We start from the raw sequence: 14,685 nt of genomic DNA, 5'->3' as shown, positions 1-14,685 counted from the left end.
AATAGATGTCACTGCTACGGCGGTTAAATAACTTTAGTGCTAAAACACAAACAAAATGAGGGGACAAAAAGAGCTGGAATCACATTATGACACATGGTGGTGAAATCCTCTTCAATCGTAGATGTCGTAGTTGTTATATGAACCTCTGTGAGCCATGAACAAGGGTGGAATGCAGTCTAAAAAGCAATGAAAAGTGTAGGGAAAGACACGTAGGACCGCTTGACACTGCTTGGCATTGAGCACCAGCAATATCTATTAAATATGAAACATAACATATAATTTTAACAGGAAAATTGTATTGCTTTAACCAGAATCAGTAAAAAAAATAAAAAAATAAAACAAAAACACATGAAAGGAAGTAATGAGATCGACAATGCAGATCCAGTTTAGCTTAATTTATAGCTCTGAAAAATGTAATATCAAACAACATTGAAAAAGAGGTGTCGTGCACAACTGCATTTCCGCCTGTTAAGTATGGAGACAGTTAACTTCCATCAGTGGTTCCTACTGAAAGTGACTTCATTTTTTTCCAAGCTACCAGACTGAGGGGTATTTTATCTCAGGGCATGTTGTTGATTTCTGTCAAATGTAGGGATTTATAGTCCATTGGGACTCTTTTGAGTTTGAGGGCCGTTTAAATTCTTTACTAAAATGGACACGTTCTTAAGAACTTATAGTCAAGTATATACACAGTAAGGCTCACCTGTTGTACGACAGCTCTGTCCACCGTGGCTCTGTTGAGAGAGAGATCCATGCCGTCCAAGGGTGGAGAGGTGATGCTGAGGATGGTGGGCATGGTGGTGATTATGTTGTTGATGATGATGGTGGCCACAACCCACCGTGCCTCCACTGCAGCCATTCCCTGTGCCAGGTGAGTGCTGATAGGAGCAGTCAGTCCGTGTCGAATGGTTCGAGTCGCCGGGCATTACCATTAAAGCTGTCAAGATTGCAAAGCACGCTGTCATCGCCAACAGACCTTGAAAGCTCGTTTTATATTTGTGAAAAATCCTGATAATTCATGACAAATTTACAGCTTATTCAATTTTGATTTATTTTATTTTTATAAGCATAACATATTTTCCCACAATAGTGTACTGTGAGAAACGGCAAGCAAAATCTGTCACAGAAAAAAAAATCTTTCGATTTTAATCTAAAACCTGTATGCCAAGTAATTTGAAACATTGTACATACAAGGCAAAAATTAAATTTTAGGATTTGTATTCATTGGAAAAAAAAATACTATGTTTGTCATTTCTGGCATCCAAATACATATTGCTTGGGCTGTATTTCAGAAAACTGTGATGGTCCTAATTAAACAGCTAAAAAATAAGTATGATTCATAATTTTGCAAATACTTTTCATGGAGACATTACTGGATGATGTTTCGTTTGATTTTGCCTAAAAAGGATGATTAAAACTCCTTTGTAGACGTGGCTGACTTGTCGCATGTATGTTGGCACACCTTGTCGACCTCTTGTCAATTGGTAGGTACCCTACCCTTCGCAAGAGCTGACAGCAGCTGTCTGAACTGCACAGATCAAATCTCATCAAAGAACACTGAAATAAAACAAAGAGAACGGTGACTCTTTCTGTGACCGTCAGTTCATGAGTGTGACGAGTCCTTGAGTGGGACTGTTCACTGCTGCCAACAGGGAGTTGTTCCACTTTATCTGGCTATAAAAGTGTTTTTGTTTTATTAAGTCTTTTGTCTCCTTTGCTCCCTGCCAACTTCCTCATCGCTTCAGTGCCCATTCATCCATTGTACTATTTTTTATGAGCCCTTTACTTCATTGCGTTTATTCTGATGGCTATTTTACGCTTGAATATTACAGCTTTTAAGATCAAATGAATGTCTTTTTAATTTAACTTCAGAGTTGATTGTACAATTAGTCATTTATGATCAGTTGGATTTACAATGTGTAGTAGGTAATGCATTCTTCACATTATTTTTTTCTAGACCACTATATGAAAGTTCAAGATGGACAAAAAAAACGTATCACTATCAATTATAATGAATGTGCAATTTTTTTTTAGAAGAGAATGAAAATAGAATACAAAAGTGTGTCTACACCAAGCCAACACTATATATACACGTAAGTAAACAATGGTTTAATAAAGTATCACTATCATTGTGTGTTCTTTTATTTTCTTGCTTTCAGTCTGCTATCTCAAGCAAGGTCAGTATTAAATATTTGTATAATTATATAATAAATATTAGTAACACTGAGATGAGCAAAAGCTTTATATTTGAGTAAAAGCTGTCATGGTCAATACATTTGTTTTGTAAAGTTTGCTTTCTTGTTTTTTATGTTCTGAACTTTATTTGATTTCATTTCAATAAAACATGAATGTATTTTTTTCGTTAATGTGAATCTCCGACTATAAATTTGAGGAAACCCCATCCCATAATGAAACCAGCAGAGTGCATCAATCTCCTATGTGTAAGAAGATTTGTGCCTCTGGGGGCAATGTTGGGAGCGAGAGGGAAGGTTGATCAGAGAGTTGTGGGATGCGAGGAAGGCCCAAGTGGGAGGAGGCCGGGTGACCTGAAAGCTTCAGGAAGCAATTAGCGAGATGCTTCACAAACTTTAGAAGCAATCTAATTAGCTTCTATCAAAGCTGCAGATGTGTATGTCTTTTTCTCGCCTTCCGATGAATTCTTCGCTCTTAATTGCCTTTGCTCGTTTGACTGAGCGGGCCGTAAAATGCAGATATGCGGAACAGCAGATTGTTTGTTTATTAAAATACAATAGAGACAGGGTAGCGTGTGCAGGGGGGTTAATGTAGCAACGCTTCCCGTGCTTTGAAAGCAATATTAAAGTTGCGCATCAATTTCAAGAGCTTAAGCTTGACAGTTAATTATGTGCAGGAAGCCTGACATGCGGCTCTCCCCTCCACTCACCCATTTTTTTCTTCCTCTGCAGGGAATGAGTGTAAGCATAGACGTCCGACAGGGAAAAACACGAGGAGATAAAGTGTAGCCTACCAACGAGACAAGCGCCGACACCCACCTTGCTGTGAGAACGACTGCTCAAAAACACACTTATACAAGCTGCGTAAGGATGCACTGAGGTCTTCAAAGTCTGAGAAGCAAAGGTGTTTGTCCCGTGACTCTGGCACGGGCAGAGCGTACTGGGGTTGTGGAGGAGGGGGTGCAGGCCGCGTGGGCGGCTGGAGACTCAAGGACTGGGACGAAGGCTCAGAGTGACTACTGACCTGTGATAAATGGAGGATAGAAAAAAATCTAGTTAATGGTTGGATAGATCGAGTTTTACAAAGATAGTAGGCCACCACAATATGATTGTCATAATATTTATAATATGTATAGTAATTATAATTGAATGGTTTATAGAATGTTCGATGCATTCTGTTCTCCTATTTACCTCACATAAACAACAGAGTTGCTTGTCTTTCTGCCGTCTACCTTTAAAAAAATAAAAAATAAAAAAGACTACATACTGCAACAGTTAATGCCTGACGCAGATAACACCATTTGTTTTTGTGGTTCTTCTCAAATGGTCAAATTGTCAGATTACAAGATATGGTGTCTTTGAATGGATCAGTGGTCCAGAGCCTGCCCGATCATCGTCTGCTGCCGTGAAGCGAGTAGTAGGACAGCTGACGTCCTCAGCAGGACACGCAAATAGCTGTCAATCAGTCACACCGATGGAGGTACTTCATATCATATTACTTACGGTCCTCTGCTCGGAACGGGGGAAAATGTTCCAAGATGGCGGGGGTATAATATATTCTCCAAACATGATTTGAGGTGACCAATTTGCTAACACATTCACTATCAGCCATGGGTTCATGAAATGAGAGGTTAATAAGATAGAAGAGCTTGCACTGAACTTTGCTCATGCAGTTGGAATGTGAGCACTGAAAATTGATAGATGGTAAGAAACGGAGCAACAGTTACAAGGGAAACGTAATGAAAAGATATTTTCCTTACTGCTCCACTTCAAGGGGAAAAAAGTATTTTCTGACTCGCAGTTTATATTTTATTTACAGGGCTGGATAATTTGGGAAAAGCCAGCATTGCATCATGGGAGCAGGAAAAGATAGTTGCTGTGTCCAAGCAATCAAAGTAGTATAGTAAAGTATACAAATACTTAAGTAAAGTGTACAAATACTTTACTATACTTTGCATATTATTGTGCTGAACCAAAGCAGAAATGTTATTTGGCAGGAGATCCCATGAGGGAATAAAGTGTAATCTCTTACTGGTGTGTAGCCATGTATGCTGTTGCCATTGCTCACTGTAGAGTTCATATTGTTCAGGTTGATGGATGTCATGCTCTGTTCAGAGAGACTGGTGCTCAGGCTGCTGGGACTCTCGCAGTCGTCAGCTTCCGGGCTGTATAATGCGACCTGCACTCACGCACATATGTATGCACACAGGTACCTTAAAATCACTTTACAATGTCACCCTTATAGAGACAGCCATTCCGAGTGGTGATTGACTGTGGTTTAATCTCCTCTTTAACCACTGTTGATGTTAGTAGCTAATACGTGCATTTTATTTAATGGCGACCAATTGCAACGCTTTTACAAGCAATGCCTCGGGATGGTGATCAATCCCAAATCGTGTTCAGTTGTGTTGTCAAGAGGTGTGAAACTGCATCAGCGGTGCCCTGCCGCAACAACTAATTGTTCAGACAAATGAGAAAAAAAGCCTCTGACTGAGGCAATAAGCGAAGGTACAAGTACATCAGAGTGTGCTGCAGCGTGCCACGCAGTCAAGTAGTTTGAATTATGGGCATTGTGATTTATGAGCGGATTTTGAGGTTTGCATATAAACAGAACACCATGCATTCCCTCTTTCTTTCGCTTATGCTTTCCAAGGTCATAGGAGGGGTCTATACATCTGACTCGAAGGGTGAGCCCTAGACTGTGATAAATGAGGCATTGACTGGGATATGTATTTGATAACAGGTGATTTAAGAGATTCTTTTGATATACTTAACTGCAAATGCTAATTGATGAATATATGACACATTTGTGGCCACCTCTTTGTCAGGAATGTGGGTGGAGATCATCCTTCCATTTCCATTCATTGTGACACAGTCACAGCAAAGTGTGTCAGTGTATATAACCATTTGCCCTTGAAAATCATGACAAACTGGCAGCTGTGTGATACACTGAACTGTGCAAGGAAAGCAATAATCTTTTAATGTTTACATATTTGTCTGCGTCTCATCTTCTGCATATTGTAATTTTATCACTGACTTGGGCATTGATGAACTAAATTGAAAACGGTTTATTCAGTAAGCTCAACCAATGAAGAAGCAATTAAGTTCATCATATCTTGATTTTGTAGCAATTCAACTCAAATTCGTAACATGAATAGCAGTTGTCAACCAATAACAAGGAGGGGCAAGGTTAAGTTTTCCAAAGGAGTAATGAAATTACAAGTCTCACTATTTGTATATGGTGCATTATGTTAATTAAGCATGTTGTAGAGTGCCTTCCAAAAAGCGCTTTACGCATGTTAACATCCACACAAACATTCACACACAAATGCGTGCTTTATGTAGTATATAGTGTATATTCTATTGGATGGCGGAGATGTGCCTCTTTTTTAATTGTTTATTAACTAGACAACTAATACAAAAAACTTCAAGCAGATAATTTCAGTTTCTGAGTAACAATCTATTATGAATAATATTTTCATAGCAGCCGTGGCTAATATTGGCTTGGGGGGGGGGGGGGGGAGCAGGGTCTAATGAGGTCTCATTAAAATAAATAAACTAAAAAATAGGGTACAAAAAAATCTATGTATCTGTTTTGAAAATGCAAACTCCCCATTTAAGAACTCAAGGTGGGCCAACATTACGGAATAAAAATGCAATTTTATAACGTTGCCACAAGATACAACAACACTCAACCATGTACAAAAGCATATGGTAATAGATGTTTTGTCTGATACATTCCGGCCTTTCAGAATAGTTTGCAAAATAAAATACACTGTGATACGACTTTGGGTTCACCCAAAAGAGTTGAGAAAGGATGTGTTTAAGTGAAAAAAGCTGGAAAGTGTGAGTCTAGAACCATGTGGATAAAGCTGGAAAAGATGTCAGGCCTCTAAAGGTCCAAACACATGACTTGTTGAAAATTGCTGCTCCTACAGTAAAATTCTCTCTTTGATCGAGGGCAAGTGTCATGTGCCGCACACCATTACTGTGCATGCGTGTACCACATGGGTGTGTGTGTATGTTTGTCAGGGTCAGAGCTAATGCTTTGTTCTCTGACACACACATGTATAAACACAAGTGTGTGGTTGATTTAATTGGGTGGGTTCTCTTTTATATAGACTTGTTATTTTTATGCAACTAAAATGAAATCATGAATATGTTTGAATTCATACATAAAATTGCAACCATAAAATATATTAATAGTAGTAATACTGTTTTTATGAGTAGTACTAAGAATAATTGAAGGAACTGCATGTCAAAAAAAGAGGAATACACGCTAAAGTAAAGGTTCAATATGTAAAAGCAAGTGCCATATGACAGGATTAAGTGTTTTTTTATTATTATTTTTGATAGAATAATACAGTACTGATTTGCTTTCTCGCAATTTGAGTTCGCCATTGCCACACAAGTCCTACCTTGTTTGTCACCGTATTAATGGCCAGAGTAGGAGACGTTCCTCCTGACATGATACAGTCCATTCGCAGAGATTCTGACTCCAAACTATAAGGGGTGGAGGCCTGCAACGAGGGAAGAAAGATTTTTTTTTTATTCACACTGTATTCAACATTACAGTAAATGCAAGATAAAATTGGTGTTTATTTTTCACAGTTCACACTGACTGATTTAAAGTAAAAACTTAACATTTTGGATGTACATTGAGATGTTATTGATAAGACAATTCCCCAAGTTCAAACACAATACATTTCATTACATTGGTCAACTGTGAAACAAATTCCCAAGGATATCTTTGACATTTGGATTATTTTTAGTTTATCACCATAATCAAATATAGGCAGTACAATCATCTTCACCCAAGTGTGCAGAATGTGTGAATGAAGTCTTGTATCAAGTAAAGGAACACTAATATAGCCTTAATTTTACCCTGTAGGATAAGATTATAGAGTTAAAAGAAAGTTAATCATCTAGCCAGAAACCATGATATTTATAGGAACTAACAGAATCTAGTTCATAGTCGTTGGCAGTTGGACTGCGCACTTCCTGGCAGCAGGCCAAAATCAGGTAGACTATGGTTTTGCAAGTTGACAACTTGTCCGTTTCAAGACAGACTGGGACATCATGATACAATGTTGTTTAATCTGACACTGCAATTGCCAGGAACATTTTTTTAAAAATCATGTAGTTTCTGGGTCAGGCATAAAAGAAACAATATATGCACAATGCCTAGGTACTGTGATTTAACAAGTTAACAATTTTTTTAAAGCTCGTTAATAAAACATACACATAAAAACAATAATTTGTTGCAAAGCGGTTGGTGCATGATTTGCAATCTACAGTATACTCAATGCTCCTCCCTCCCAAACAAAGGGAACAGACCCACATGCAATCCACTGGTCATAAATTATCCATATTATATTGCTTTGTTTAAAAAAAAGGTCCTGTAAACTTGTAAAGGACAACGGAGTAAAAGTATGATGCTAAGCTCTACCTAATAAAACATGTAAGAGCCCCAAACAAACTTACCATGACCCTCAGTACAGTTATGCGCTACTGTTGCTGGTCACCCCTAACTACCATAACTTAGGAAAACATGCCAACATTGGAAAAAAGTACTTGGACATACCCCAGGTTTTTCAGTTCCAAATGTGAATCCACTAAATTCAGGCACATAGGGTTATTTACCTTCTCCACTTTAGTGTGTCTTCTATTAACACTGCAATTGAATCCCAAAGTAGGAAACACATCCAGACTAGTGTAATTCCATATTCATAGTTCAAGCAAAAGTGTGAAAAATGTTTGAACGTGACATACCCACATTTGGCTTAAATTTATTCTGGCGATACCTAAATGAAGAATATAAATGTTCCCATTTCTAGACTCATAGTCCAGTTAATTTCATAGATGCAGCCCCCTTAAATTAGTGCCATGCCAACCTTGCGATTCACGAACTTAACATTATAGGCTTTTTGGAGGTCAATATCTTGTGTATCATGTGACAGAGGTAAAGATTGATATTTGGCATACATGGTAAATCTGGAACAAGCTTTCACAATCCACTTTCAGAATTTCTCTACTTCCTTTTATCTTTAAGTTATTGGCCTATCAAATGTGTATCTTTTATGGGAAGATTAAAAAGTCATTTTTCAAGGCCTCCCATCAGTCAAGTTTTGTGCTAGATTTCTCAGATCTGAGGACAGGTCTGTGTGCAAGAAACTAGTCCTGCGTAAACATTTGCATTGACAATGTAAACTGACATGTCTATGACAGCATAAGAGATGTTGAATCAAAATCGCACTTCTAAGTGTTAAACATTGCCTGCAGCTGCTCGAACTGCATCAAGTACTCTTGAACAAATTAAAGTATGCTACACATCATGCCTTAAAGGAAGTAAAAGACGTTCCGCACAATGATGTCGGAAGATGTGTAATACTGCGTTCAGGTACATCTCCAAAGGAGAGGAGCAGCAAGATTTTGGCTTGAAAGCTGTACTGGACACAAGACGAGGGAATTAGCCACCTTATGTGGGAATGAGGTGTTGTAAATAGTTGTTGTTATTAAGTGTAAACCAAAAAAAAAGAGAATATAGTGCATCACATAGGAAGAAAGGGAGGAATGCTTAAAGCAATCACGATAGAGCAAGCATCTTTAATTAATTTCCATTCATGTAAATTGCAGATTAAATTTATATTTTTTCTCAAAGTGGGAGAAAATATAAATATCTGTGTTCTGAGAGATTTGGGACACCTAGGAATAGCCTGTGTTAGCTTAAAGGTAATGCCTGGATACGGCTCGAAACTCTAAAACAGGGGTCTCCAAACGATTACAAATTTGGCCCCAGTGGATGCAGGATTTTATTCCAATCCAACATGACAAATTTTCACCAATCTGGTGTTTTCAGTTATAGTGTAATCAATTATTTGCAGTTGTGCTGTTTTGTTTTAGCAGAAGCACCACCGGTTAAAATGTATCTATTAGATGGGTTGGAACAAAAACCAGGACCCACAGCAGCCCTTGATGACTGATTTGGTAACCCCTATAAAATGTTTTGAAATCAAGGACATATTTTTGATCAAATAGTAGTCATTCTTTAAATGTTCAAAGTATCACAATCCATTAAATACTACGTAATAGTCTACGAGATTACATTCTATTCCTTTGCATGAATTCAGGGACAGTATTGAGTGTTTTTTCCCATTGATGCCAATGCAAAAGCATGGGTCAAATATGATTTTTCTTATTTAGAAATAAGAAGAGTAGGGCGAGAGTAAAATGGAGGACAGAATCAAAGGTGACATTGCTTATAAGAAATGTCTGAATGCTCCAAATTTATGATTACGTTGGGATCCTCTTGAATCACCATAGTGCCGGCGGCGGCAACTGTGTGAACTCTGAGGCGCGCTTCATTTAAATTGCCGGACACTTAAGCGACCCACAAAGTGAACACATCACGCTCACTAAGATGCATCAGGGCGTCCTCATGCATTATTCAAGCGTGGCGTATGTATTTAGAAGGAGTTCAATGCATTGCGTCCTGAGAAGGGTTTAACAGAAATGGAGGCTACAAGGAACTCGCCTAAGATCAATGAGGGGCAAATTTGACATCAGCCCAAAAAAAAGAAAAAGGTGGATTATATATTTTTTTTATAGCTAGACTCCTTTCTGGGTTCAAGGCTGCTTTCTGTGCTCCCATCCCAAACTGCTTACAGTAAGAGGATTGGTTGGTAACAATGCAATCTTTAATTTATGATAAACTCCCAAAGAAACAGGATGCTGTCTGCATGGTGGAGGCTGTTACAAAGGAGACAGTGGTGGGATGCCGAAGCAAGAGGAAGAAGGGAAGAAGAAGGTAATTGAGTGGTGGCAGACAGGCCCAGAGAGATACAAATAAAGAGGGTGATTAAGCTCAGCGATGCAGGTAGACTCCCAGTCTACACCTTTAGACAATGCACGCATCCGACCGCTATTTAGCCCCTACACGCTGACTACTTAAAGCGTAAAAGCAGTCAGACATATTTAGCAAACCTTTTTTCTCCCTTTGCTGATGATAAACCACTTAAAACCCTTCTGCCTCGCCTCAGCCCTTGTGACAGCCCGCAGAGTGTCTGCCAGCAGTGTAAGCGAGGCGTAAGAAAAGGGGTCGAAGGGCCCATCCGTATAAGACGAGATGACAAGCCTGTGAATTAATTAATGTTTGTAATTTAAAAAGGGAAAAAAATCCCCGGTGAAGAAAATATGCCTAACGGCAGCCTTAGGCCTTGCGTGGTAATTAACTGGAACATAAGACCGAAATACTCTCCCTCTGCTCCCTCATCTCCTTGTTATCTATTTCTCCTTGCAGCGTGACTTTTTCCTCTCCGTCTCATCATCTAATTTCTCTCTGGATGCTCCCCTTTCACCCTTTGCCGTCATTTTTCATGCTTCCTCTGTCTTTTACCTTCAAACATTCTGATTGTGTAGTCTGTCATCGTGAGCCCCCTGAAGCCTGCATGCCTCCTGCCGGAGTTGGGAGCAAGCAGCTTTGGAGGACCAGACGCACAAAGACACAGTAACACACAGACCGACAGACAGACTGAGAGATAGTGATCAAGATTTAGCAGCGGAGAAAGAGACAAATGATGAAAAGACAAACTATGATTAAAGAGTCGGGTGGTTTTCATTACTGAAATGACTCAGTGTTTGTGTGCTTGCGTGTGTCTAAGCAAAAGGATTTCGCCAAAAGACATGGGACTCCATGCAAATTTTTCAAGTTGCCTTTTAGTCATGCTTTAAATGATAAAATGATGTGCCTCAGTGCACGTGTGTTGGGACAGAAAGTTACCGACAGAAAGGGTAAACGACTTAAGTTGTTGCCAAGTGAATAGGTTTCTTTTCCCAGGACATTGTGCAAAACCTGTCAAGCTGGCAATACAATTATTTAGAGTGTGTTCTTCTTGCACTGTGGGTTGTAACACCTTCCATGATAGATTTTGTGAGGATGAGCCGTTCAGAAAATGAATGAATAAAAATTAATGCATTTAAATTGGGAGGACTGAAATGTAATACTCCTCTGTCAGTGCCACGAAATTGATTAAATGACAGTTAAGAATAGTATATGAAAACAATCGCCACTAACTGTGTACTTCACAATTTTCCTACCCTAGTTTTAGTCATTTGTAACTGTTTGTGTGGGAGATGCTAGTGTAGGGAAAATTCTCAAGATAGCATTTTAAATGGCGACATATAACTGGAGACAAGGAGATGAGGATTTGCAGTAGTTTCTACTTGCCGATTAAAGTTTCATTTGTATCGCTCTTTACCACAGGCACATTTCACAGAGTAGTGTGAAGATTTGTATCGTGTACATTTTACCAATGCGACCCTTCACGTCTAGCATCACATTGAGTTGGAAAGGTTTTGTTCATCCGGAGCTTCTCGCTGCCCGTAACCATTTCAACAGGCAACAGTAGTAATGATTCCTACAAGAGGTTTATACTATATGTATGAATGTTTTGACAGAATTGACTTAAAAAATGTTACAGACAACAGAGAACAATGTACCAATGTGCCAAGCCCTTATAGCTCTAAAGGGGTGACACTGCATTTGTTTAAGAGTCTAATTTTTTCTCTGTTCATTGTGCCATGTCACCCATCCTTACTGAAAATTAAGGTGCAAACATTTGGCCAGAACATGATTAAAAGCTTTTTTTTGTGTTTCAATCTGAAAGACATTTATCAGCGAAATGACATGCCTGAAAGAGAAAGTTGTGATGACAAACTATTTTTCCTACCATTTAGTTTAGTTTTCTTTAAGCTAAACTTGTCTTATAAATTGTACTGGGCAGCAAGTGAGCACTCTGGGCAGGCATGCAGTGACTCTCAAACTATTGCAAGAGGGGAACTCACATTTAAAAAAATGTCTTCAAAACTATTCAGCCAAAGAATTGTACATTCAAACAAAGAATTAAATTCAGTTTCTGCTTTCAGCCAAGAATTTCCATTCCTGTGTATCCCTCGTACAAATATACCATTCATGACTAGGACACTTGACCCTAAGCGCAATTAGTGATGACAGTTCTGTAAAGGTGGTCAAAAATGAATATTGACTTCACGAGTAGTTAAATAAAGTGAGACAAATTAAATCTTTGTGTGTGCTTAGGAGCATGCTGATCATCCATAAAAGTACAAAATTCAGAGAACACCCCGAGAACGAGGTGACAGCTGGAATGGAGAGCTCACACTACCTCTCTTTGTATTCACATTTACAGGTTCACGACTCAACCAGCCGCAGTCTGCCGGGTTGATGTAGGGTTATATATATTTATAGCCTCGGCTGCTGTCAATCAAGTTCCCCAAAACCCATTTTAATTCCCCCTTGCATCTACTCAGACGCGTGTACCTGCTGTTTTCTTTGGGATCTTGAGCACGGAACATGTCTACCAGCCTGCAATTAGCACACACTTACATCTGGGTCAACCCTGCTTGATCTGAAACAAAATAGCATGCAGCAAACCATAAGGTGTGCATTTAAGATGTCACACTTGCTAGAGGACGTGCATTATATTCATAAATAAGAAACCTGCCGGAATATTTTTACTACTTGCATGCACAACCTAAAGGCATTTCATATTATAGCTTTATTTTAAAAAAATCTACCCTTACAATAGTCAGAAGGTGTATAATTTAAGTTCACAATTTTAATGATCGAGGTGGTAGTTTGCATCGGAGAACTGCATTGTGGTAGGTTGATTGTTGAGGGGTGCTTCTAATATTTTGATATCCTTGGTGTGTAATATGACAATTATATTAGAAAGCATACACCAACCAAAACAATAAACGTTTTTCATTGGAATCGCCAGCGATAGCCAAAAACCCCACATCCACCAGCCACCCCCACCACCCCCCACACCCACCCTCCACCCCCCACTCCCACTGTGTCAATCGAAAAGGAGCATTTACAGCCTGTATAACGATAGAATTGTTTATAAAAGCTCCTACCGGCTTTAGATATGTGGCTGACTTGTATAAGTGATGAATGTCAATATCACTCAAACCAAACAAAGCAACTACAGCTTTTTACCACTTACCCTGAATAAAAGAAATATAAAATTACCTTTGATAAAATTATGTATCCACACATCAAAAACATTGCCATGTTGTAAAGTTCAGCATTTTACTACACTTGAAATGTCATAGTTTTTTCTGGATCATGTGAGCATAGCATGTTCATGTTTACGCAAAACAGCTACAAAATTGAATATTGCCTCTCTGGGACTAACACAGGAATTGGATTGAGGGGGAAAAAAGCAAGTTACCACTGTTTAACATAAACTCGGGGAGAAATAGTCCCGGGACCAAATTATTTTGACGTAATAACTTGTTTCACATGCATGGAATTCAACTCATTGGCTATTTAAAGATTCTACCTTAAATATAAATACTAATTATAATGCATATGGAGGTCACAGTGATTATAATCGATAATGGATCAGCATGTAGGAGTTTTGCGAAGGTTGATCAACAGCTCAGTTTTTACAGTAGATTTGCTAATTGAATAATCATTAATCTTCAGATGTTGTATTCTTCAGAAGATCAACCTAGCATTATTTCTTTTACCAATAGGCATGTGGAAACACAGCTTACTTACCCTTTCCCCAGAGCGTGGTCTCTTTTTTGGCCTGCTGGGTGCAGTGTCATCTTTAGGGTTAGTGTCTATGGCCCAGTAGGAACCCTGTGAGTGAACACCAATAAAGGAAACAGTTACACTTAATGGCAGTAGTTCAATTTGAACATGACAATGAATTGGGTGTTTGCCTCAATTTAATACAGGGAGGTGGGGGCAGCAGGATCACATTCTTTTGTTTTCCTAAGAAATATATATTGTAATTTGTGTACTTTATAGTGCACCTAACTATGAGCTGCACACACTAAATATTACAAGAAAACGGTATTTGTTCAAATACAGTATAAGAAACACTGAACTATTAGCTGCAGACGTCCACAATGTATTGTGTGATATTTACACCAAAAGACATGATCCACAAAGAAGACACTGTGGATTTAGGGTTAAAAGCAGAGGAAAAACATAGTGCCTATTGGTACTTGGCCAGGTGTATTTGTACATGTTTTGTAAACATTTGGCCTATGGCAAAAGCTTTTTATGATTGATCACTAGAATTACCATATTTTCCGCACATCCCAAAAAATTCAATTTTCTCAAAAGCCAGCAGTGCACCTTATAATTTGATGTGCCTTATATATGGATCAATAATGGTTAAACATTGTATGAAATTTGATGGAGCCTATCCCAGCTGACTCCGGGCCGGAGGTGGGGGACACCCTGAATCGGTGGCCAGCCGATTGCAGGGCACAAGGAGACGGACAACCATGCACACTCACACCCATCCATACCTAGGGGCAATTTAGAGCGTCCAATCAGCCTTCCATGCATGTTTTGGAATGTCGGAGGAAACCGGAGTACCCGGAGGAAACCCACGCAGCATGCAAACTCCTCACAGATGGACATGACCTGGATTTGAACCCAGGACCCCAGAGC

General features: G+C 39.0%; 1 protein-coding gene across 4 annotated transcripts in view; it reads right to left on the bottom strand.

Moving 5' to 3' along the window:
• LOC144076299 (forkhead box protein J3-like) overlaps nucleotides 1-14,685 on the bottom strand; it is a 43,883-nt gene that overhangs the window by 6,779 nt on the left and 22,419 nt on the right. For 2 of the 4 annotated variants that reach the window (XM_077604034.1, XM_077604027.1), the window contains exons 4-8: nucleotides 13,777-13,860; nucleotides 6,611-6,712; nucleotides 4,225-4,371; nucleotides 3,012-3,216; nucleotides 704-937 (exon numbers count right to left, since the gene is read on the bottom strand). In XM_077604034.1, the coding sequence (XP_077460160.1) occupies nucleotides 704-937; nucleotides 3,012-3,216; nucleotides 4,225-4,371; nucleotides 6,611-6,712; nucleotides 13,777-13,860 (772 nt within the window). The remainder of the gene's footprint in view (nucleotides 1-703; nucleotides 938-3,011; nucleotides 3,217-4,224; nucleotides 4,372-6,610; nucleotides 6,713-13,776; nucleotides 13,861-14,685) is intronic. The other 2 variants (XM_077604042.1, XM_077604050.1) reach the window with 2 other exon arrangements.

The sequence above is a fragment of the Stigmatopora argus genome, chromosome 1 (assembly GCF_051989625.1).
Source record: "Stigmatopora argus isolate UIUO_Sarg chromosome 1, RoL_Sarg_1.0, whole genome shotgun sequence".
Classification (NCBI taxonomy): Eukaryota; Metazoa; Chordata; class Actinopteri; order Syngnathiformes; family Syngnathidae; genus Stigmatopora; species Stigmatopora argus.
Note: the sequence above shows the minus strand (reverse complement) of the source record. Positions and strands in the feature narration are given on the sequence as shown.